The following is a 25,070-nucleotide window of genomic DNA, read 5'->3' as shown; positions in this document are numbered from 1 at the left end:
AATTCTAGTATTGAATATAAATCGAACATGTCTCCATAGCGCAGTGCGTAGAGTTTCCGACCACAAACCGATGATTCAGATAGTTCGAATCCAGGTCAGGGCAAAGACTTTTTTATTTTATTTTCGTTTATATTCTGATAGTAAAGTATTAAATATTTGCTTTGTTTTTGAATCACCAGAATTATTTATCACAGAATACCAAATCAAAGAGCCAGACGTCTTAAAATACTTTCTCGAAAACGTTGCTAACTCTTGTTACTTTTTAAAATCATGCCTAAAAATTTGGTTAACCAAAAACCAATTCTTCACACCGAATTGTTAAACTTAAGTATCTGCGGTTTAGTTGTTTAAAGAAGCGTAGTTTAATTTTCTGGTTAATTACAATTCCTGTTAGGAGGACCACACAAAAAGCCAAAGGTAATTTGTTTAGGCTTAATAAGAAAGGTACAAAAACGGAACAAATCTTTTGGAAAATGTTTCCAGAAGTATTCGGGATCTCTTCACTTTCAGAATAAGTGATTTTCTGAACAAAAAAGCAAATGCGAAACGTTGTCATAACTCTTCTTATTTCTTATAATTACTAGACTCGAAGATGCGCAACATGATTTTGTGGCACAAAACATGTCTGAGATGTAGCTAGCGTCACCGTCAGCCTGTCCGAGATTTAGTTCAGCTCTGCGCCGCAGCGCGCTGATAGTCGTTTACAGCGCAGCGGATAAAGAATACTGTACCGTAGTTCTGCTTTCAGTCGACAGAGTGAGTGGTTGCCGGAGACAGTGTTGCCAGAACTACTGATTAATCCCTAGATTTACAAATTTTGGGTACAGTACGTTAATAATACGAATTTTCTAACATTAAAAAATTTAATATAATATATGATTAAACAAAGAACGGCGTCAGAGTTGGCTTGGAAATGAAGGTCGCTGTTATTTCTTATGTAAAATATTATAGTAAATGTCAATAATTGTCATTTCCAAGCCAACTAAACGACTTTTTTCGATCATGCGACATTTTCAATATCTATAAAGGAATTTATTTTTGTTGTTTAACGCGAATAAATTTTCAATTCATAAACGCGGATTTTTCATCCAAAGATACTTTCGTCAAACGCATTTCAGATATTACACATTTTAATATGGCAACACTGTCGCTTCTAGATCCACACCGTCTTCGATATGCCTTCGCTGGTCGAATTAGACAAAATAAGTGTTTTATGCATTGACCGCAGAACGAGTGGTGTCTCCACCGTACTGCACTTGAGACGTAAGGGGAAATCAAATCAACCTTGTCACGAATTCGCCCAGTAGGTTGCGTATCTTCCCAATTCTTTCAATCAACGATAATACTGAAGACTTCAGAGTAATAATGTTTTTCTTTTAATGTTCAACTTTAAATATTTCCTAGTTATTTTTTGTTCGTTAAAATTTTGACAGCCGGCACAAAAAATTAAAAGCAATTATCTAGTTCAAGATTAATCGAAAATAAATCATTCTGTATTTCATCTACTTATTCAGCCTATTAAATAAACATTTTAAAAACAAATTTAAAAATGATTAAAACTCTAGAGACGGAAATTAAAAAATTACGAATTCATTCGCTTTTAAAGAGTTCTCTTGTCTTGTTTCTTTTGCCAGGAACAAAAATCTTCGGCTAGAGAGCCAGCTAGCGTATTTACGTCATTAATAATTCATATCGTTACGTTGCTAAAACTCCGGCAGTACCATTATAAAAGCCGATAATGGAGAGAAAAGAATGTTCACCGTTTGTTTCTAATTTGGCCCAAGAGAAATTGGGTTTGGTTCTCTTACAGATAGAAATTTTAAACGCCCGTTACATTGTTAAGATCTTTAATTTCCTCTTTCTTATTGGATATTAATAATAGCCAATCATTATTTTTGTGATGGCATTTTTAAAGCCGTGTCTACACATAGCTTTTAACCTGTCAGTCAAAACGTATCAATTAAAATCTTGTGTGTAGAAATTTTTAAAATTAATTAAGACAGAAGATCATCTAAAGCTAGAGAACTAACGGGATCATTCTGTTTTACAACAAAACCGTCGTTTTGTTTATAAATTAACAAGAAATAATATCGTTGAATAAAAAGATTAAGGAAGGAGCATATCAAAAAACTTAGGTCGAGCGCGATGGGGACCAAAAACGGCCGACCTTAATTCCGGTTTATCAGTGTCGTTCTAATTTTATTCAAAACGTGTCAAAATATGATGTAGGGTAGACTCAATAATTTGTTGTTTTATTTTAAGTTGTCAATAAATGTTAGTAGTTATTAAAATTGTTATAAAAATATGTAAATCTAATAAAAATTCATAAGATATAATTATTTTTTAACACAAAATTCGATACGCTACTGAAATAGGTAATAGGTAATTCAAATTCTCGTATCTAAATTCTTTGACATCTAATCATTGACAAGTAGTAAATAAAAGCAAAAATGCAAGAAAAAAAAATATATAATTAGTTCATTTCAAGTGGCGAAATACCCATATAAGATTTTTTGGAGATATGAAATGTCGTTGAACAAACTATTTTTTTTCAGTTATTACGAACTTTTTGGCATATTCTGTTATTCATTTTTTTTTAATAACTAAAAGGCTGTACTTAAACTGCCGTTAAACGGTAGCCTACTGAAATGCCGTTAATAGGTATGACGTCGTTGATGTGACGCACTTGACGGCTTTTTAATGCTTTGGTTAAAATGCCGTCGAACGGTCGCGTACTAAAATGCCGTTAATCGTTAATGCAGAGTAGGCTACTGATTAATACTTAATAATTTGTAATGTAATGTTGTCCAAAATCCGTCATGGCTTATTCTGAATAAAATTAACTTGGAACGGTGTATATGTAGGTAGACGTATATGTTGCCGTTGTAGGTTTGAAAATGTATTTGCGATAAAATGTAATATATGGCATTGGCTTTCAGGTTTTTATTGCAAATTATAAACTGACAACTTAAAAATAATACTACGTCAACTTAAAAATAATAATGCTACAGATAGCATTCTCTGCAAAACCACAGTTTTGATTTAGGTCGCTTAGTCAATCCTGCACAACGGATATGTCTCCATAGAAGGCATCTACTGCAACAAAGTGACATGATTTTTCTGCGTGTCTTCACTGCACACAGAACAAAACCAACTTTGTTGAAGTCGTTTCTGCTTAACTAGATTGGTTATTTTTTCAAAGGCTTTCGCGGTGCAAAAACTTCTAAAAATCGTAATTTACATTATTAGTTATTAATTTGGTAATTATTAGGTATTGCTAGACTTACCTTATTATGTGGATTTCAACAGCCTCATCAAGAACGGCATGTGATATTTCTTCGGGGAGCACTTTAAGGTCTACAGTTTCAAGAAATTTCCCATATGTGATGTCTCTAACGATGTTACGATCCTTAACGAAGCAATTCAGGATTACATTTTGTTTTTCATGATAGGATTGTTTAGCAAATGCTACAGTACTTCTTTTCTTTTTCTTTGTAGTCCTATGACTGTTAAGTCCTGTCCTTTTGAACGTCCTTTATGAGAAAAACAGGTCATCCTATTTTAAGTAATTTATATGTAGCATCTACTGCAAGAAATTCTGGAAAAGCCTTCATTGTACTTTTCATGGTTGGACTTTGAATGACTTTTCATTCCTCTGAAATTATTGTCTTCGTCTCGCAAAACAGCTACATTGGCACCTGAAAACAGAGTAGTTATTGGGACTAATAAGACGATAATAGAATATTTTAGTTTACCATATTTAGCTTTAGGTATATTTAAGCAGCCATCTAAGTTTTCTTGATTGATCGGATATCTTCATATTTGTTAAATCTTGTAAAGTAACAATTTTACCAGTACTTTCTTGAAGTTTTTGCTGTATCATTTTTCTGTTGGCCTTCATATTCAAATAATCCTTGACACTTTCCTTCATGTTACTGGAAAGTTTTCTTTGGCTAGACGGCGTCATATCTATTAACGGCATTTCAGTAGGCTACCGTTTAACGGCAGTTTAAGTACAGCGTAACTAAAACCACGTATAAAAATTAAAATGTAATCGATTAAGTTATTATTCAGTCCCCAGAGCGATAAAAAGATGAAGAGATTAAAAAGTCAAGTTCTTAAAAAAATCGTCCTTTTTTTTCAGACCATGTCCGATAAGGAAAAGAAGCGTTTCCACGAGATGGCCGAGACTGACAAGAAGCGCTACGACACCGAGATGCAGAGCTACACTCCGCCCAAGGGCGAGAAGCAAAGGGGCAAGAGGAGGAAACAACAGAAGGATCCCAACGCACCCAAAAGATCTTTGTAAGTCTCTAAATTTCGTCATTTTAAGCTTAGTTTCTTTTTTTTCTGAGCTTGTTTTGATGCAAAGAAAAGTTAGCTCTTAAAATTTGCTGCCAATGCTTTTATTATACCATTGGTGAACGTGTTTTTTTTCCATTTTAAAGATATCTTTTGATTACGCCACGCGTATGCCAACTTTTATTAGTTTCTCTATACAAGGTGTTCCAGAAATAAGTGCAAGTATTCTAACTGGTAGTATAGTTCAACCCCAGAAACATGCCTACGAGGTTTTTTTCGCGAAAAAAAAAATTTTGAAAATTCGGAATTTTGAATTTTTTTTTTTAGTTTTTAGTTAAAGAACATAATTTCTTCATAATATGGCAACATAGGTAGTAGATTAAATTTACAAGAAAGAAAATCCAGAAAAGATCCAGTGGTTCTCAAAATTTTAGCAAAAAATACTATTTTTGGAAATTTTCAAAGTAAAACAACTCCGTTATTTTTGACTTATCGAGATCTACCATCCCTTAAAATACTTGCACTTATTTATGGGACACCCTGTATATCGTACTGGCAACTCTTACTTTTGGGTCGATATAAGTGTGGAAGTAAATCGCATAGGGATCTTTAAAAAAAACATCCATTTACTTTTAGTGCATAGCAATTTTCAGCAATCTATATAATAGCAGAAATATTAAGAAAGTTTTTTAAAAAAACTACAGTCAATTATTTCTAATGGATTTCGAGATATCGATTTTTGAATTCAGAGTTCTAATAGCGCGACCACTGTCGAACACCAATTCAATCCACTTATTTTTAACAAAAATGCAAGTGGTCCTAACTTGCACTTAAAAATTTACAAGCTATTGGGAAATTACAACGACTCGTTAATAAATAAACAAATACAGTATCACGAGACGTAATTAAATGGTGAAGCTGAACGCATGATGAATCTAATCATCTCTAGAATTTTAAGTACTGACAGAGGTACGAGGTACTGATTGGGTCGACTGGTCGACCGCAACGAATCTGCTATATCCCCTTCCACGTCTCTTAGCAATGTGCGCAGTCTCTCGGTTTATTTCATACATTTGGCAACGTGTTTACTGTTCTCTCTTTGTTCAGTACATTATAAACTGTACGCTAAAGCTACGTCCACATTGCTTGTGGTCCTGCTCGCGCTCTTGCTTCTGATTATGCTTGCGTTGCTTTCGCTTCCTGTTTGTCGTGTTTCTCAAGATCTTGCGGCTCGCAAGCAACGGCGTCCACATTGTAATGTTGTTCGGATACCGGATACCGAAGTATTTTTAATAGCGGCTGCTAGTGCGATCATTATTGCAAAACGAAAGAGACAAAGAGAAAAAGGGAGGTGTTGGATGTCTAATACTTTCAAAAGTAGATCCCAGCACAGTGAAAGTAAACATTTACGCGGTTTACAAACAGACAGAATGTTTTTTTAATATTTTATTATTATGTCCGCAACTGCTTTTGAAAGACTTATTAACTTAGTTGGCCCCCGTATAGAAAGGAAATATACGACTTTTAGGAAGTGTATTCCTGTTAAAGAAAGAGTTAAATAAAGATTGGCCATAACATTAACATTCTTTGCTCCTAGAGACTCGCATACCAGTTTGGGTTATTTATTCAAAGTTTTCAAGCAAAGCATTTCAAAAATAATACCAGGCGTATGCCAAAATATAAATAAAGTTCTCAAAGATCAGTTTAAGATAAGTAGGCAGTATAAAATAGAGTTATATTTTATTAAAGGTATATTTAATATTACTAATCCAAGAACTAAACACAAATTTGTAATTCTGAACAAAAAAAAAGAAAAATCATAGTAATATCATCATACTGCAGTAAATACCGAATCTTATCAATGAAACCAAATTAAAAATTTAACAAACAACGCAAACAGCTCGAGCGCTTAGAACCGCCGTAAAGTATGCTCGCATGGCCCGAAGCGTCTCTTTGATGTAACGTGACAACAGTCGAAACGCATTTTACGAGATTGCAAGCACGTGGAGCACCGGAGGCGCTGCGACTGTTTGCCATGTTTTTCGTGTTTCACGTGTTCGTTCGGCCTGCTCGCGAGCAATGTGGACGCATCTTAAGACACTAAAATTGTACTCTTTGGTGATTTTCTCTGATGGTTTATTTTATTCTTGTAGGTCTGCTTTCTTCTGGTTCAGCAATGATGAGCGCTCCAAAGTGAAGGCTGCGAATCCTGAATACGGCGTTGGTGACATCGCCAAGGAATTGGGCAGAAGGTGGGCCGAAGCCGACCCTGAGACCAGATCAAAATACGATGTTCTGGCCGACAAAGACAAAATCAGATATGAGAAGGTAAGTTTTATTGTCATAGCGAAAATGTCTTACAACGAAAAAAGAACGCGTCAAGTTGGCTTGAAATGACGATTGATGGCACTATAATTTTACATATAAAATAACAGCAATGTTCACTTACAAGCCAATCGTATGTTTTTTATGCTCTGTATCTATCACTACCATTCAAGTTTTTCTCATATCATGTGTATGAACATATTTTTCACTGGATGTTTTTTTTAAATATATTTTAATTATATTTGCGCAGTTTGATCAGTCATTAACTGATAATACTAAACAGTTCTTGATTATAATACTAGCGCTAAAGAAAATTATGAACAATGTGAAAAACCTCTTAAATGAAAAATATTACTTAATTGGAGAAATTGTTTCAAACAGATTTTTTTTCTAATTGTCACAGGGAGACACACTTGCTTTAGTCTTACTAAAAATTCGAAATAACACGAAATTGCTTTTTTGTTTATTTTTATTACTATTTAAGTAAATATAAATAAAATATTTTGTGCAGTACCTACTAGCTGGTCCAGCAAATGATATTCTTTTAGTTAAATTTTTGTAAATTTGCTTGTGATAATTTTGTTAATTTGTGAAAAGCTATGTATATATAAATATGTGGGTAAATAAAGAAAAAAAAACACTTACGAGTGATAATTATATTTCTATTAACATTTATGGCCATTAATTTTCTTTTTAAGGAAATACATTTATTTTACTAAATAAAATCAATAGCCTTTTCAATAATAGATGTTTTAGATAAATAATGCTCTCTATAAAGTCAGTCATAAATATTATAATAATCTACAGGGTATGTCTTTAAGTTCCTAATGATTTGAGTAATAATGGGTGCAGAAATATGTAGCTTTAAAGTTACTGGGATGTTAAAACTTAAAAAAAAATAGGTTGTAGTTAGCACTGTACATTAGTGTTTTTTATTTCAATAAAAGTTAATAATAAAATTGATTCAATATTTTTTTTCTTTTTATTTCATTATTTTATTAATTGTAATTAATAAAATTGCGTTTATCTCATCAATGAGATCGAAATCGACAAAATATCAAGAGACAACTTTTTATCGGCATTAAATTGCCTATACAATTTTGCTATGAAAAGAAAAAGTCAGTGGCACACATGTTTTTTAATAGAAAAACATTCCAATGACAACCCATATACACGTCTGACATACACAATACATCACAATATCTATAAATTATAGCCTATGTGTTATTCTGATGTATAAGCTATGTTATTGTAAAGTTTCATTAAAATACATTCGGTAGTTTTTGCGTGAAAGAGTAACAAACATTTACACATACAAAATTTTCGCGTTTATAATAGTTTTTGTCCAGATGATGGGTTTTGCAGCGCACGTCAGAAAAGCTCGCAAATGGCAGAATTAACAAGTCTGTGGTGAATCTGTTGACATTTTTTTAATACTTAAAATATGTAACACTTAATAGTAACTTTTACCCTTAATATTTCATTCGAATCGCTTGGAAGAAAATTATAATAAATTGAATAAAAATGAAGACTGTAACTCCAGAATCGGACCTATGTTAATACAAAAAATAAATCTTATTTTTACTGTATTTTAAGGAATCTCCCCACGAGAGATGTCACATGATTTTTGAAACACATTGAAAAAGAAACTTGATGTCTTCATTGTGTATGTTTTAGACTGTTATTAGGTTACTGATGTCATCTTTTTAATTCTTGCAGGAAATGACAGCATACAAAAAGAAGAACAATCCCGCTCTTCAACAGCAAGCCGTACCTGATGACATCGCCGAGGACGATGATGACGTAGATGACGACGAAGACGAGTAAACCACTGTGGCGCGTCTTCACACCCATCTATTCTCATTCCCTCTATTTAACCGGGCCGAAGACCCCCAAATATTCTCACACACGCGCCGGTCCTCGCACCGATCGTCTTTCCGTTTCAAATCTAATCGAATATAACCTCAAAAAAGAGTCTTGGTTTAATCAAATTCCAGTTATTATTAGTATTTATTTTCGAGAAAGACGATAGGTACAAACCACCGGTTTTTGGTCTCTTGGCCCGGGCTTTTTTTGTAAATAGACATTCAGTAGCGGTGTAATTTTTATTTTTTTCTCTTCGTTTTTTAAGATTATTATTGTTTTTTACCTCCCCCAGTCTCAGTGTGTACTTATGACTTGTACGTCGAAAACAGACTGAATTGCGTGCAAGAGATTCAGAAATTTAGAATATCGTTCAATTTTATTTTTCGCCCACCCCCCGTATAGTAGTGTATAGTCGTTTCCGTTCAAAATACTGATCGTCGTCCGTCTCAGACTGTTCTTCTTTATTAATTAAACGAAACGTGAAAAAAAACGTGTGTTATGGGAGCCTTTGAAGTTACGTTCGACGAGTATTTTGTACCATATTATTTGACAAAATTTTATATTAAATTACCTCTTATTGTCATTTCATAGGTTACTGTGACGCCGTTTTTTGTTTTTAAATATTAACTAACGTAATTTAATTTTATAACTTAAATTGTTAGCTGCTGGTTCAGTTACAAAAAAAAAATATTTTTATCCAATTGACTAGATTTTTTAAAAACCGTAATTGACATTTCGATCAGTATATCAGTGTCCAAATAATAGCGAGCGTTCTATATAAACTTACATGAGTTGCGCTCCTTTTATCCTGTACAAAACCTCAATGTCACTTTCCCTTATTTTTTTAATTAACTAATTTAATTTAAAGTAATTTAATCGCCTATAGAGCTACGTTCTCCAATTTCCCGTAATCATTTTGCACACGGTTTTTAACTGATAAAAACAGTTGTTCCCTTTTTTAAGTTCTCTATGTTTTCGTATTTTTCTCGTAAAATTACCAAAAAGAATCGATCCTCCCCTAAACTTCAAGGTCGTCGAATTTAAGAAAAAATGCATGCGTGCGTTTTTTTTTCAAGTCAAAGTACAAAAAAGTGTAGTTTTTTGATATTTTTAGAGAAATATTTTCGATAGCCTTGTTAAAAGTGCTTTTTCAAAGTTTGGGGATTGGTAATTTTCGGTCCGTTCTTATTTTTTTAACTTTTAAGTAAGCATATAATTCAGCATAATTACTATACTTCCCCTATAGGATAAGCAGAGCAGATATTTTTATCATTTTTAGTGTTGTTGAATATTGTTCTGATAAATAAAATGTATAGGATAGGTAGTTGTGTAAGAACAAATGTGACGCGATACAACCCTGAACTTCTACCCTATTGTACATTTTTTTAATAAAAGAAGATGGACAATACTATCAGAACGTTTCATGTTTGAAAATTCTCAAAGATTTTCAAGAATGAGACTTTTGTTTCATGAAAATGCCAGTTTTTACTTAATTTCCTGTTTAATTTTCTCTATAATGTATCATAATAATTGATTTGTCATGTAAGAAAATGTATAAAATATTCAAGTGAAATGTTTTAGTCTAAGTTAATATTGCTTAAGTCAATTTAGTTTAATTGTAATTTAATAATTTTTCGTGATGTGTTCCGTAAAATTTAAGAAATTTTGTCGGTTCAATGAGATTGACGGAAAAGGAACATTTCACTTCAATAGCCCTTGCTCTGTTTTATTGTAGGGCCAGATGATAGGAAGCAATGTTTGTTTTTATAATGTCTAGGGAAAAATGAAATATAATAAAATTTTCAACAAAATTCAGTGTTTTATTTGCCCTAAAAAATATAAAAATGTAGAAAATAGCAATAAATAACTATAGTTAAACTTCTTTAAACTGAGGTTCCTTAAAATTAAACGTTTCTAAGAAGATAATTGATTTGGTCAGAATCTATATGGCCAAATAAACTTTGCAAATCACTAGTTGCTCCTTTTTAATAATAAGTTTATTTTTATAGAAAAAGAGAAAATGTCTAACCTGATATTTAATTATAATGATTTCCTGGTAATACCGATTTCCTTTTTATCTTTTCTAATGTTTATGCCTCTTCATAATTTTCTTTTTTTTTCTGAAAAAAATTACACCCAAGTCACTAGATAATTACATTTTAATCAAAATTTTAACAGTTTGCAGCGCCCTTTTTCTCCAAGTGGATCTTTTTAGAACTAAAACTAATTTACAGTTTTCTACAACAGTTTAATTGCAGTGACATCTGTGAAGCAATAGGTTAATTATTAAATGGAAGAAATCTGTGGAAAAATATAAGTGGCACCATCTCACGGAGTTTTCTTGAACTAAAAAAATATATTTTACAGTTTTCTTTAACAAGACAACTGCAGTGACATCTATCCGAGAGTAGTAGGTTCTTTGGCTAGTTAAGAAAGATCTCTGTAACTTCTGTTACAGAAAACTTTATCTTTTTCGCTTAGCCATTGGCCGCTAGATGGCACTGTTTCCCTTTTAGTACTTTTACTTCCCGCTAAAATATTTTTGGCGCTAAAGTCAACTAGCCACGGTTGAAAATAATTTAAAAATTTTAAATTTTTAAGAAAAAAAATGGGCATAGTTGAAACTATTCTAGTATAATTATAAACTAAATCAATCAGGTTTTCGAATTATACAATAAATGTGTTTTATAAATGAATTATTGAAGCTTTTTCTTTTATTCGAAATTCGGGAATTCAAATCCTACTGACATCCTAACAACAGTTGACAACTTGACATTCGTTCGTTTTTTGGGGTTAGATTTTAATTCTATGGTCAAATTTTCTAAAAATAACTGAGATATTTTAGTAGTATTCCGTAATTTTTAAATGGATTCCAATATTTTAGGACCTGAATGGTAAGTAACAATATTATGTAAATAAATCATTCCAATAATACGGTATTTAAGGAACCTGTCACCCGATGGTATAAATTTAGTTAGCGAAAATGGTACTTTAAAAGACAAAAAGAAGTTACTTGAAAATGCCTTAAATGTAAGTATTCACAGTTTTGTATGTTGTTTTGTTATCAACTGTGTATCTTTTTAGTTAGATCTCAAATCCATAGGAAAACCTGTATTAGCAAGTGTCCTGTCCAAATCGCGTATTGAAAAAGTACAAAAATCTATATAATACTTAAACAATTGATATTTCATTATCGTACTTTTCAGATAGTTCTTCAAATCCAAAAAATTCGCAATGTCTCAGCACCCAAAGCTAAAGAGAACTCCCAGCTTGCACCTCGGATGTTGAAGCTAACTTTAACAGATGGAGAATCGTATGTACAAGCCATAGAAATATCTGTAATTAATTCTATAAGTAGAGAAAACACAGCCCCAGGAACGAAAATCCTTATAATCGATGCCAATCTAGTTTCAGGATATTTATTAATAAATTCTCAAAACTGCAAAGTTTTAGGTGGTAGAGTAGAACATCTGTATGAGAAATGGCTGCTAGCGAAAAGTGTACAACAAAATCATCAATATGGTGAGTACTACACAGAAACTAAGTTTTATTTTTAAATTTTGTTTATACAGGTTGACCCAGTTTTTGAAAAATCTCCTTTATTAAGTTTCTGTTTGAAATTTTCACTACAATCTTGGTTTGTTAGAGATATACGCAATAGAAGAGTACATATTATAGGAAAGACTTCAAATACAAATTGTCAATATTCAAATACTAAAATAGAATTAAATATTATTCATTCTTAAATAGTGTCAAGTGATGGCGCACCTCCATGGGTTGCTTTCGGTTGTAAAATATCAACTGGTAACGAAGATAAAACCTTTAAGTCCTTGGATAAAAGCAAAGATCCCAATAGCAATAGTGAATTCGAGCAACAGCGCAAAGATGCCATTGCAGAAGCTTCAACAGGTGCTATAAAAAAGACGTTTGGTGGCAGAGTAAAGCAAAATGTTCAGGCAACACAAAATACTCAACAGCAATATAGAGGTAAGCATTGTCTATGTTTTAAAAAACGTCTAAGGAATACAAAGACCAATAACACCAAGAACCAAATTGTTATGTGTTGACACCAAAGCTATTCAGCTAGTACTGTGCCAGAGGGTTATTACTGTAGTCTTTAGTCATTGTTCTATTCTTTAGTTATTGGTTTTAAGAAATATTAATTAATTTTTTAGGCAAAGGTAGACCTGATAGGCCAGAACAGCCTGATAGAGGCAGAAAAGGGAAATTTGCTCAAAAAGAAGAGGACGGAGGTTTTGAAAAGTTCCAAAAACCATCGGAAAAAATATCATTATTTTCATTTCTTGAAGATAAACTGCCAATAACCGAAACTAAAAAAGACACATACACCAAACCTGTCTTTAACCAAGAAACTAAAAGTAAACCTTACTCAGAGAGAAGCACTAATCAAAACTACAATAATAACCAACCTTATAAAAAATACGAACACGGAAAACCTGAACAAAGTAATAATAGTTTTAATTATAATCGAGGTGACAGTTCTTATAATAATCGAACAACCGGAAATAGGCCAGATTCATATCAAGGAAACAGACCTAGAAATGACAGGAGTCAATTACAGCCACCGGTGCAAAACAGAGTACAAAACCAAGGTTCCTATAGTGCAAATTCAACAACTAGTCGACAGCAGTATTACGATAATCAAAAACCAACTCAAAATGTTAGTCAGAACTCTGCCAATGTTCAAAATAATGTAGATATGCATAATTTGGCAGCAAATTTGTCGAAAATGTCGGTTAATAATGAGTTTGCCAGTCGGAGTTTGAAGCAACACCTGAATTTGGCAGGTCCTGTCAAAAAACAGGAAGCGAATGCTGTACCGAATGGACCTAGTAATGATTTGAGGATAGGTGACAGGTGTATGGCGAGATATTGGGAAGACGGAAAAGTAAGTTATTGGGTTTATATTTTTTTTTCTTTAGATTTTCTATTTTATTTATTAATTTTCCTATTTGAATCTTTTACTGCAAAATTACCTAATCATACAGAAGCGACAGGGGTTATGAATTAAATTTGACGTGAGTTTATTTAAGCGGATATACAGGGTGTTTTTGAAAAGTGACTAACCCCTATAACTTTAATTTTTCAGATAAATAAACGAAATTTGGTATGTTAATATATGACATAAATCGGGATTGATTGACGTATTCAATTACTTTCGGTCACTTCCTGTTTCTCCGGAAATGATAATTTTTTTTTTAAATGGCACCCACGGTAATTTTTTTTCTTTATATGCTAGGAAGTGAAATTCTGAATTGAATGACATATCATATGTCAACAATGACATATCATATGTCAACTTTTGTAATACTCAATTAAAAAAAATAACATTTTAAATTTCAATACAGAGTGCCATGGATGTATTGTTAAAACCATTCATTTTTAATCAAGGAGCTTTGGAAAAACAAATTTGATTATCTAATATTTTTTTCTGGACAGTTAAAAGATGCCCAAATCGTATTTTTAATCATAATTCAATTTTTTCAAATGGAACGAGGGTGGCTCATTAGCATATTTGGAAAACGTCTTTTTTTACAAATAATTTGGTACCACATACTTGGTATTTCGAGTCAAATTGTCGTTACATTATCGCCATGGCACTCTAGATTGAAATTTAAAATGCATTTTTTTTTCATTGAAAATGTCAAACGTTGACATACCGTGCTGGCAACTGTTACTTTTGGGTCGGCATTTTCATGTGTGGAAGTAAATCACATAGGGATCTTATTAAGTCGGAGTGAGAGAAATGCGACCGACCGACGGTGTGATGTTGCGGCGTTGCCGATACGCCTTTCCCTATCAAGTAAAGTAAAATCACGATCGCAAACCGTTTATTTTTAAAAGACTTTTTTTCAAGAGATAACTAGATAAAATCATTAGACATGTTTCTGAGCATCTGAAATGGAATTATAAGGATATCGTTAGGGTGTCATTTTTTATAACGAGAAAACGTCAGTAATCGCGATCATTTAAAAATTCAATTTTTTACACATAACAGGCCATAACTCAAGAACCACTTTAGACATTGAAACTTTTTTTTATTTTCAAGATCGGATATTTTACAATATGTTTACTTAAGAAAAATTCGATAAGGTTGTTTTTTCTATTCAAAAATTGTAAACAATCCATCCATTTACTTTTAGAGCATAGCAATTTTCAGCAATCGTGTAATTTTTTTATTGATAAAGATTTTCACATACGGTCTACAAAGAAAATACAGCGGAAATATTAACGAAGTTCTTGGAAAAACTACAATCTATTATTTCTAATAGATTTCGAGATATCGATTTTTGAATTCCGAGTTCTAATAGCGCGACCACTATCGAACACCCACTCAATTCTACTTATTTTTACCAAAAATGCAAGTGTTTCTAGCTTGCACTTAAAAAAATTCAAGCTATAGGGAAAATTACAACGATTCGTTAATAAACAAATTAAGTATCACGAGACGTAATTAAATGGTGAAGCTGAACGCATGACGTACACCTTTCCCTAGAACTTTAAGCACTGACAGAGGTATTAATTGTGTCGACCGGTCAACTGCGACAAATCTGCTATATCCCCTTCCACGTCTCTTAGCGATGTGCACCGTTTCTCGGTTTATTTCATATGTTTGGCAACGTGTTTACTGTCCTCTCTTTGTTCAGTACATTATAAATGCATTGTACTCTTCTTACATACGGAAATCTCGACCCAAGACTAACCTTTGCCCTTAGTATAATATGTCATTCTATACAAAAATACTGGTATCAGAATGTGTTCTAACTAATTTCCAAAAACCCACAAATAATTTTGGTTAAAAAAAAACAGTATTCCTAGTTATACACTCCTTGATATAAAGTTTATTTATTTATAAGTTTAAAAATTTGGTCAAGTGCGAGTCGGACTCGCGCACGAAGGGTTCCGTACCATTCATTTAGCTGAAATTTTGAATGCGCGTATAAGTAATTAAAAAAAATGAAGAAACACATTACTAAAAATTGTATTAATCAATAATAAATATGTAAAAAGTAAAAATAAATATGTAAAAATTAAAAAAAACGATTAAAAAAAAAGTCGCCTTGACTAGGATTCGAACCTGCCTTACTACGGCTCCAACGTCATAGCAGCGTGAAGTCCTAACGCTGTAACCACGCGGCCACCGAGGACTTGAAAGATTCTATGTAAAATTGTTACTTAAAAGATAAGGTTAATGAAAGTACACTTTTTTATTTGTAAACATTTATTTAATTCTGTTTTTAGTATTTGTTCTTATAGCGGCAACATAGATACATTATCTGTAAAAATTTCAACTGTCTAGCTATAACGGTTTATAAGATAGACCTTTGCGACAGACGGACGGACAGCGAAGTCTTAGTATTAGGGTTCCCGTTTTTACCCTTTGGGTACGGAACCCTAAAAACAAACATTTTCACACTGCAGTTTTTAAGCAAATTTTACTAAATAGTAGTAAACTTCGTCTTCAGTGACATCTGCTAGAAGTACATATACTGACAAGAATAATAAAATCATGTTGTTTTTAGTAATTGTATTTTTTTAGTTGTACAATGCAATAATAACAGCTGTAACGGAAAAAACTTACGCTGTACAGTTCACTGGTTATGGAAACATCGAAGAAGTGTTAAAACACGATTGTTTCAGTCCATTTGACGGAAAAAATCAACAGTTTAGAGGTCAAAATAGTTCTACAAATAATTTCTCAGGTAAATATTTTCATATAATACATGATAGAAAAAAATAGCATCATAGTGACCTTAGAAATGACGATGATAATTGTTTCTATGCCGTATACCGATCTGGTCATCAAAACTGCATGGTCTGATTTTTAACGTGTAAGACAGTGATGTAGACAGCTTAATGGAAAATCAAATGTATTAAAAAGAGATAAAAGTTGGGTTTATACATTTCCTCTATGCGGTATTGCCGGATTTTGCATCAAAATTTCAAATCGCACAAGTAGGTGTTTATAAAAAATGTTGCATCTAGGGTTGTGACTTTATTTTTCATAATTAGTTACTCATTTGACTATAGCTGTAATAGATTATATTTAGCTTAGATTATAGTATACATGAAATTTTTATTTTTTTCAACCCACATTTTCCTACACATGTAAAAACCGGCAACACTGTATACGGCTTTTTATTTTGTTTCTGTCTGTGAACCGGTCATTTATATTTATCTCTATCGCATGCATTAAAATACAGACCACGCAGGTGAAGTGTCCAGGATGGTATAATTTTCAACCTGTTTGAAATTGTCCTTGGTTCTTTAAAGAGTCGTTAGCTACATGACGTCTTTATGAAAAAACAAGGCATTATTTACTCATATTTATTAATAATAATTTTTTAATATAATTTTTTTGGATTTATTTATTAAAAAAAACATATTTTTAGGAATGCCTACTGAATTTAGACGACGAGGCCCGCCAAGAAAATAACGAATAGCAATAAGACAAAGCTTTATTTTTCTGTTAACACTATTTATTATCAATTATAACATTTTACAAACTATTTAATTTATGTTTCTCAACTTTTTTTGTAACAAGACAATATAAAAATATATTATTTACCAAATAAATACGATTGTTTCATTTAAAACTACATAAAAACATTTAAATTAAAGCTAGATAATTGAAATTAAGATAGACTCATCAAATATCAAGCGCGGTATCAAAACTCTCTTTCTTTCATTTGTACATATACAGTGTACCAAAAATCAATTAATTTTATGTTCGACCATTTTATGGTATACCAGTACACTTCTATGAGTACACTGTATGTAGGTCAAAATCAATAAAAATATAAAACACATGGGAATGATTATTTGGAATTCTCCTGATAAACGCATTCTCCAGCTATCCACGTAGATACTATATCTAAATTTTCAGATAACATTACAAAATCTGCATCGGCACCGTAATTTAATGTTCCTTTTTTATCGTCAATACCCAAGACTTGAGCTGGATGAAGACTCGCTGCTTCCAAAGCGTACTCCATGGAACAATCTGTACAAATAAATATCTATATTGTTGCGGACACGTGTGGACTCTAACCTAACCGGATTAATATGCCCCGGCCCCATTCGAGAACGATTAGAATAATCTGGAGAGACAGAGAATGGCGCGGCGGCTAGACGCAAATAGAAAATACTAGTAAAATCTAGACTGTCTGTTTCTCTCATACATAAACCGACGCCTGGGGCCTGAGGAGGACAGAAACAAACAGATCGTCGATCGCACAATTGCCGCGCTAAATTAAAAATAAATTCCTTTTAGATAAATAGTAAATAAGTTGTAATTAGTTCTTTAAGTAGTTTCATCGTTATTGTTTTGTTACTTAGTGTAAAATAAATTGTGTTTAAAGAAATTAGACTTTCTATCCACACGGAACCGACGTTAAACGTAACAATATTGTAGCTTATGTTCATTTACAAAAAATGGGAAATTGAGCAGTGTGTAATGGAAAATAAACAGTACGACAGTTTCCACACGGTTACCCGTCCATGCTTTCGCATTGTCTAACGTCGCTTAACTTTGGTATTCTATCGGAAACCGGTGCTTCAACATAGCTGGGCCGTTTCTCCAGAAATTCAAATAATTTTAATTAGAATTTACCTGTTGCTTTCATAAAATTCTTCACGCAATCTATCATGGAGGCGATACTGCCACAAAGAGTATTAGTTCCAGCAACAAAGGCTTTATTGTCCCGAATTTCCACGTCTAATTGGCCAATTTTATGTTCACCCTCATTCAGTCCAAAAGCAGATATTGCATCAGTTACTATTATCAGACCTAAAATTATTATTGGAAACTTTATATTATGACTAAAACTATGTAACTCTAATTGGGATTATATTTTTAATCAATTGAAAGTAGCTTTACAAATTTCATTTTTTTCGGTCATATTCTTTGTTTTTTCTTATTTTTGTAAAAGTGTTTATTTGTAACTATCTAATGTACCTAACATCTATTAATTATCAATCAAAAATGCCTAGTACCTAGACCTACTGAAAATCACGATCTCGAAAATAACGTAACGACTGTAACGGGAACATCAACGCCAACAGGGATCGACCTAAGCGCGACAGATGAAAACTCGACCCTACGAGCGCTCCAGCAGTCGCGCGACCACTATCACTGGAGCGAGATACGTCGCGGTATAGGTCGTTACCAGTTACATCTCTTCGCGACAGACAAAACCACGACTCTCGGAGCGCGAAGACTGGAGCGAACACGTCGCGGTCGCGATCGCGCGACGCTATGTACTTACCAGTTCCAGTTACTACTGTTCGCGACCGACGAAATCGCGACCTTAGGAGCGCGACGGCTGGAGCGACACACGTCGCTATGCGGTTACTGCGGTTCGAGCTAACTCCAAGAGCGATCACAAATAATTTATTTGCAAATTATAAACAATTTATATTTTCGTCGTTATTATGATCGACGTTCTTCAGTAACAGGTTCCTGATTCGTTGTGGAGCGCGACACGACGTTACAAAAAAATACCGCTTCAAAATCGCGTTACTCAAATACCGACACATCAATAGTTTATAGTAGTAATGTGCCGGTATTTGAGTAACGCGATTTTGGAGCGGTATTTTTTTGTAACGTCGTGTCGCGCTCCGCAACGAATCAGGAACCTGTTACTGAAGAACGACGACCATAATGACGACAAAATTATAAATTATTTATAATTTGCAAATAAATTATTTATAATCGCTCTTGAAGTTAGCTGGAACCGTAGTAACCGCATAGCGACGTGTTTAGCTCCAACCGTCGCCATTTCGTCGGTCGCCAACAGTAGTAACTGGCACTGGTATGTACGTAGCGTCGCGCGTGTTCGCTCCAGCCGTCGCGCTTATAGAACTGTAGTTCCGCCTGTCGCGAACAGAAGTAACTGGTAACTGCCGTAACTGATTATCGACGCTCGACCTCGGCGGCGACGTAACTTCGCTCCAGCTGTAGCGCTCCTAGAGCCGTAGTTCCGTCTGTCGCGAACAGAAGTAATTGGTCACTGTTGTAACTAACTATTGACGCTCGAACTCGTTCCAGCAGTCGCTGGAGCGCTTCTAGGGTTCCGGTTTTGCCTGTCGCGATTTGGTCGGTTACTACTGGCGTTGGTGCTCCCGTCGCTACGTTACTTTCGAAATAGCGATTTTTGGTATGTACTAGGCATGGTGTAAAATTTAAATGGTGTAAAATGCATGGTGTAAAATTAAAATGTTTTATTGTTTATATCTATTTCTAAGGTTAGGTTAGGCCAATAAACAATTTTTTTTGACAGTGTTGGACTTTGTTCTTGATTTTAACATTAAATATATTATATTGCATTACACATAAATATGAACCGTTGATTTTATTTAAACGAAAATTGATGGAAAATAACAAGGAATGTCATCGTTTTTCCAAAAATGAGATAGATTGGCTATACACAATTATAAACTTGATATTTGGAAAATGAGTGGCGGATAAAAGTTACATTAATCTACAAATAGAAAAAGTTACATTAATCTACAAAAAGTTAGATATATTTTTAGCGAGTACCGCGACACTTTGAAAGTCGGAACCTCGGTTACAAAATCGCGGTATTTTTCTGGAACGGTCGCTATTTTAACGCGACTCGTGTGGAACCGGTATTCCCATCACTAGTTTATAGTGCTTCGAGAGAATGCAATGTTGCCACCTCCTACGTTATCAACATCGTTCGCGAATGTTTACGAACGTTCCCTTGTTACAAATGGGAACGTCCTCTGTATTACAGCATTTATGTTAGAGATATACTTAATGAAATTACCTTGTATTTTCTAACATTGATAATTACCTTTTGGGTGCACCCTGTATGCTATCCTTAAAGCTGCCGGGTGTGTATGAATACCGTCGGATATAATACCAAAAAAAATGTTTCTCTCTTCCGATATTTTATCTGAAGCAAGCAAACCTACTAAACCAGGATCTCTGTGATGAAACTAAAATTATGGCTCATATACACAAGCTTTATATATTTCATAGATTATTATATTAATTTAAAAACAAAAAAAAAAGAACAAAAAACGTCCCAAAAATATTTTTTTTAAATTTGTTGGAGTTTATACATGAAAGCTACAAACTCTAATAACTATAATTTAACTTACTGGCAACATTGCATTAAAAAGGTGTGTCATTAAATTTGCTCCATCTTCTACAGCGGACTCTCCTGTTAATAAATCAGCAGTAGAATGTCCTGGAACAGAATCATTGATTGTTGCATAATATGTACCTATTTATATTTTAAAAGAAACGACATACTCTTTTATAATTTGAGAATAATGCATTATCTACATACAGTTCATACCAAATATACTTTTAGTCACGTGATTAAGCTTGACCGGCACAGTGTTGCCCACCTTTATATATATTCTTTTAACCAAAATATTTTAGGAAAAAAAATAAATAAATTATAAATATATAAACAGTTATTATTTACATCAACAAAACTCACCTCCTTAACAACACTTAAGGAACATAATTACTACCGCTTTCCCGTTCAAAATATTCTAATAAAGTTGCGATGAGTAGTTTTACGGCTATTAAGCTATCGTGTACTCTTCGCACTAAGAGAGGTTCTAAAAATAACAATGTTCGATTGCAAGGTCTGCTAGTGAACATTTTCAAGCTTAAAGTATGACAACACTATTTATTTAAACCGAAAACCCATAATACAAAACTATAATAGTGTAACGTTTTTAGTTCGTTACATGTATTTTTTATATATGATATATATGATGTCTGGCGTATCGTCACCGGATTCCCTATCGATCAGGCCCGATAATTTATTTGACGCGCTTGGCGTAATTTTTACGTTCTCTAGTCCACAACCCTGTTATCGCTCTGTGGAGGCGCTGTCAACATCGCTTCGGTTAACTCTCTGTGCTGTGGACTCACTTTGGCTTTTAGCGCTCTGTAGCCTAACCTAACCATCCCGGCTTTTAGAAATGGTGATTATTATCTTGCTGTATAATTTGAATCAGCTGCTATTTCAAAGCAACAGGGTAGAGTTTTGGATGTCCCAACTTAACTTGTATTTGTATTTTGCTGGCACGTTGGCGTCCCGTTTCTTTTGTCCTCCAGAATGTTACACGGAAGAAAGGACAGTTTCTTTGTTTATTATTGAGCCCTCGGAAGTAATTCGAGGGTCCAAGGTACGGACTATTTACAAGGTACGGGCATTATCCAAGGTCCTAGTAGTATCCAAGGTACGGGTAGTGTTCCCCTGTACCGTTGTCTTATGGACGGACTGTGTCCAAGGTACGGGTAGTGTTCCCCTGTACCGTTATCTTATGGACGTACGTTATCTTATGGACGTACATTATCTTATGGACGGACTATTTACAAGGTACGGGCATTATCCAAGGTCCTAGTAGTATCCAAGGTACGGGTAGTGTTCCCCTGTACCGTTGTCTTATGGACGGACTGTGTCCAAGGTACGGGTAGTGTTCCCCTGTACCATTATCTTATGGACGTACGTTATCTTATGGACGTACATTATCTTATGGACGGACTATTTACAAGGTACGGGCATTATCCAAGGTCCTAATAGTATCCAAGGTACGGGTAGTGTTCCCCTGTACCGTTTTCTTATGAACGGACTGTGTCCAAGGTACAGGCATTATCCAAGGTCCTAGTAGTATTCCAAAGTACGGGTAGTGTTCCCTTGTACCATTATCTTATGGACGGATGTCCCGTGGACGAGTGTCCCCAGTAGGAGTGATTTATCTTACATATAAAGTGCCCCAGCGTGGGTGTAGCTTGAGCCCCATGCTGCTTCGTTCCCATCTATAAGCCAGTTAGTAGTTACGGCTGTATCAATTCATGGTGTCCTCATTCTGGCCCCTTTTGTTGTATTAGATGGCCGAGTGCAGAGATGCGAGACCACCTCACGCTACTACTGTTTGAAGCAAGATTACATAAAGAACAGCTAAGTGTAGATTTACGTTCTAGTTTTTATGTTTTAGATTTTCTATATTTTCAGTCTTAAACAATAACGTACATCTTAAGTAATATCGTACGGACTCTGTTTAGTGGTTAGATTGTTAAGAACATATTTAATATTATTTACATACATAGCTTTACTCGACATATAACCACCTATAATAATTATTAAAATTGTACAATGCTATTTACCATCAGAATACATCATGAATGAATATAGTCACTAGTGTTAAGTAATATACAACTGTGTTTTCTTTCTCTGTATATGCCTGGCGCCCAATATCTATATTTTTTTGTTTATTGTTATTGATTAGTTTTCTCTCTAGTGAAATACCTTATCCACGACTGCTCTCCGATGAAAAGCTGCCGTTCGCAGTGGTAATGTTTATAAAAAAACGCTACAATAGCATCAAAATGAATGACACTGTCAGATGAATGTCAGGAAATAAATAAATAAATGTGGCAACTTGACATTTTTTACAGCAGAGCTACGACCTGAGTCCCCAGCGGGAAATTTAAATTCCAGTTAGTCAGCCCGTCGCCGAATAATTCCATGGTTGGCAACAATGAATTTAAAAATCGCGCCCTTGATTACGTAACTAAAAGTTTAATTGGGTATCAAATTATACATATAATTAAAAAATTAAACAAATACAGGGCGTTCTATTGAAAATAAGCAAATTGTGCACCTATAAATAATAAAGGTAACTTAAAACAATTTGTACCTAAATTAGATCTTCAAAAATCTTTTAATGAAAAACCCTGTATACTCGCTCTTATACCTCCTTAAATAAAAAATTCTTTGTTCATATTGTATAAATACAGAATCCTGTTTTATTGTATTGATTTAGTGATATTTAAAAACATTATTATATTATTTTAAGTCCTACAATTTACTTTTTTGCATTGTCACTTACCTAGAGACACAGTAATATTCCTTTTCCTTAACTCCCTAATAACACTCGATGAATTTTTATATTCCGGAGCCAGTGTAATTATTTTAATATTCTCTAAACTACCATACACTTCTTCTAATACTGATATACCCTAAAAAATCATTTAAAATTAATTTTAATAAACTAAATAGGCAGATCTATCCATACATCATCATAATCTCGAATACAATATTCAGGGTGAGCCCCTTTCTTGTCTTTGCTAATAAAAGGACCCTCGACGTGAGCTCCTAAAATTGTAGCCCCCTCAGGACCCCCTTTCCTGTAAGAAAGCCTGGGCAGAACCTCATGATATATTTCTACAGGGGATGTTACTAGGGTTGGACAATAAGATGTAACTCCATGTTGAAGGATTTTTTTCGATACCATATCGATTCCTTCTTGGGAATTGTCTTTAAATGCGAAATCGAATCCATATCCCCCTAAAGTAGATAAAAATACTTATATAACTGCTTCGAAACAGCGAATTTTGTTTGTAGTTACCGTTAATTTGTAGTTCGATAAAGCCAGGTGCAATAATGTTGCCTTCACAGTCGATTTTATAATCGGATGATACTTTCTCGTCATAAAATACTTTTTCGGGGTCAATGATTTTTCCATTTCGAACCCAAATGTCCTCCTGTATTATTTTGTGGTCCCTTAGTATTTTACAATTTATGAATTGCTGGATTTTATTATCGTCTTTTGCCATATTTTTTGATGGTAATCTATTAGGGACTGATTACTGATAAGTTTCCTAAACTAAAATAAAAATACCTGTTGAGGAATTGTTCATATTTTAACAACTATTGCAATCTATGATTGCAATAAACAAAACCACAGAACTTGTTATTCGAGGTTATGAAAGAATTTCAAAATTTCAAGCCATAACAACAGGTAGGTAAACGGGTAAGCGCAAAAAAATAATCCAAGACAATAAATAAAATATCCATTTCTTTTTAACTGTTGCTTAAAACAATATAAAGAACAAGAGTATATTTTTAATTTTGTTCGTTTTAAATCATTTTTAGGTCAAATTATGCAAGGACGATTAGGTAAAGAAAAATTAAATTCTCATTCAAATAAAAATGGTACAAATTTTATAATTAGATAATTATTTCAATTACACAAAAATATTTCTGGGTAGGTATGTAATTATTTATTATTTCAGTAAATTGATTTTACTTGCCTTGGTAGAACAATGCGTTGTAACTACAAATACACTACAAATAAAACTGAGACAAAATGTTATAAAAATCTTTTTCAAATCTATTTGTATATAAACATATTTCATTATTGTTCTTTTCATTCAATATCTTATCTAAAATTTTAGATTAATGAGTGGTTTATTGACCTAGATTTCAGATATTGTCACCGCCATCAAAAATAAAAACCAGATAGTTATTTTAGTAAATAATATTGGTTACAACCCATGTTACAACCATCCAAATATTTAATAAACACTAGTAAAGATTATTGTCAATATTTTATTTGTTTTTTTGTTAAGTTAATAAATTAAAAATATAGAAAGATTTGTGTTAAAAATTTGAACATAATTTGAACTTAGACCACAACGTTGTATTACTAGTTGCATAACCAGGACATTTTTTTAGCGCCATCTATGTTTTCAAATCAAAATTTGTGCTTTCAAGTTTTAA

At 33.3% G+C, this 25,070-nt stretch overlaps 3 protein-coding genes across 6 annotated transcripts in view; 2 read left to right on the top strand and 1 right to left on the bottom strand.

Annotated features, from left to right (window-relative positions):
• The window catches only part of LOC115874515 (high mobility group protein DSP1-like), a 36,902-nt gene extending 26,598 nt beyond the window's left edge, over positions 1-10,304 (top strand). For all 3 annotated transcript variants that reach the window (XM_030889672.1, XM_030889670.1, XM_030889671.1), the window contains exons 5-7: positions 4,145-4,305; positions 6,456-6,630; positions 8,347-10,304. In XM_030889672.1, coding sequence (XP_030745532.1) covers positions 4,145-4,305; positions 6,456-6,630; positions 8,347-8,454 — 444 coding nt within the window. In that variant the 3' untranslated portion in view covers positions 8,455-10,304. The remainder of the gene's footprint in view (positions 1-4,144; positions 4,306-6,455; positions 6,631-8,346) is intronic.
• Positions 10,305-11,256: 952 nt separating this feature from the next.
• Positions 11,257-17,091, top strand: LOC115874513 (tudor domain-containing protein 3-like). The gene is made up of 8 exons (XM_030889667.1): positions 11,257-11,387; positions 11,439-11,523; positions 11,578-11,643; positions 11,700-12,015; positions 12,244-12,480; positions 12,669-13,402; positions 16,055-16,217; positions 16,908-17,091. Exons 1-8 carry the CDS (start codon positions 11,359-11,361, stop codon positions 16,949-16,951), a joined length of 1,674 nt encoding a protein of 557 aa, XP_030745527.1. The 5' UTR covers positions 11,257-11,358; the 3' UTR covers positions 16,952-17,091.
• On the bottom strand, positions 16,973-24,795 carry LOC115874514 (N-acetylglucosamine-6-phosphate deacetylase). Of its 2 annotated transcripts, none has more exons than XM_030889668.1 (8): positions 24,602-24,795; positions 23,917-24,174; positions 23,584-23,855; positions 23,398-23,527; positions 20,644-20,732; positions 20,334-20,478; positions 18,128-18,304; positions 16,973-17,518 (listed from the first exon to the last, which is right to left on the bottom strand). In XM_030889668.1, the coding sequence occupies exons 2-8, from the start codon at positions 24,122-24,124 to the stop codon at positions 17,334-17,336; spliced, it is 1,206 nt and encodes a 401-aa protein (XP_030745528.1). In that variant the 5' UTR covers positions 24,125-24,174; positions 24,602-24,795; the 3' UTR covers positions 16,973-17,333. The 2 variants fall into 2 exon arrangements, with proteins under 2 accessions (XP_030745528.1, XP_030745529.1); XM_030889669.1 differs by lacking the exon at positions 24,602-24,795 and adding an exon at positions 24,190-24,287 and having other exon boundaries at positions 23,917-24,140.
• Positions 24,796-25,070: the final 275 nt, after the last annotated feature.

Source organism: Sitophilus oryzae, unplaced genomic scaffold (genome assembly GCF_002938485.1).
Source record: "Sitophilus oryzae breed Bouriz unplaced genomic scaffold, Soryzae_2.0 scaffold_1297_pilon_pilon, whole genome shotgun sequence".
NCBI classification, from domain to species: domain Eukaryota; kingdom Metazoa; phylum Arthropoda; class Insecta; order Coleoptera; family Curculionidae; genus Sitophilus; species Sitophilus oryzae.
The sequence above is the reverse complement of the archived record's forward strand: the minus strand, read 5'-3'. Positions and strand labels throughout refer to the sequence as shown.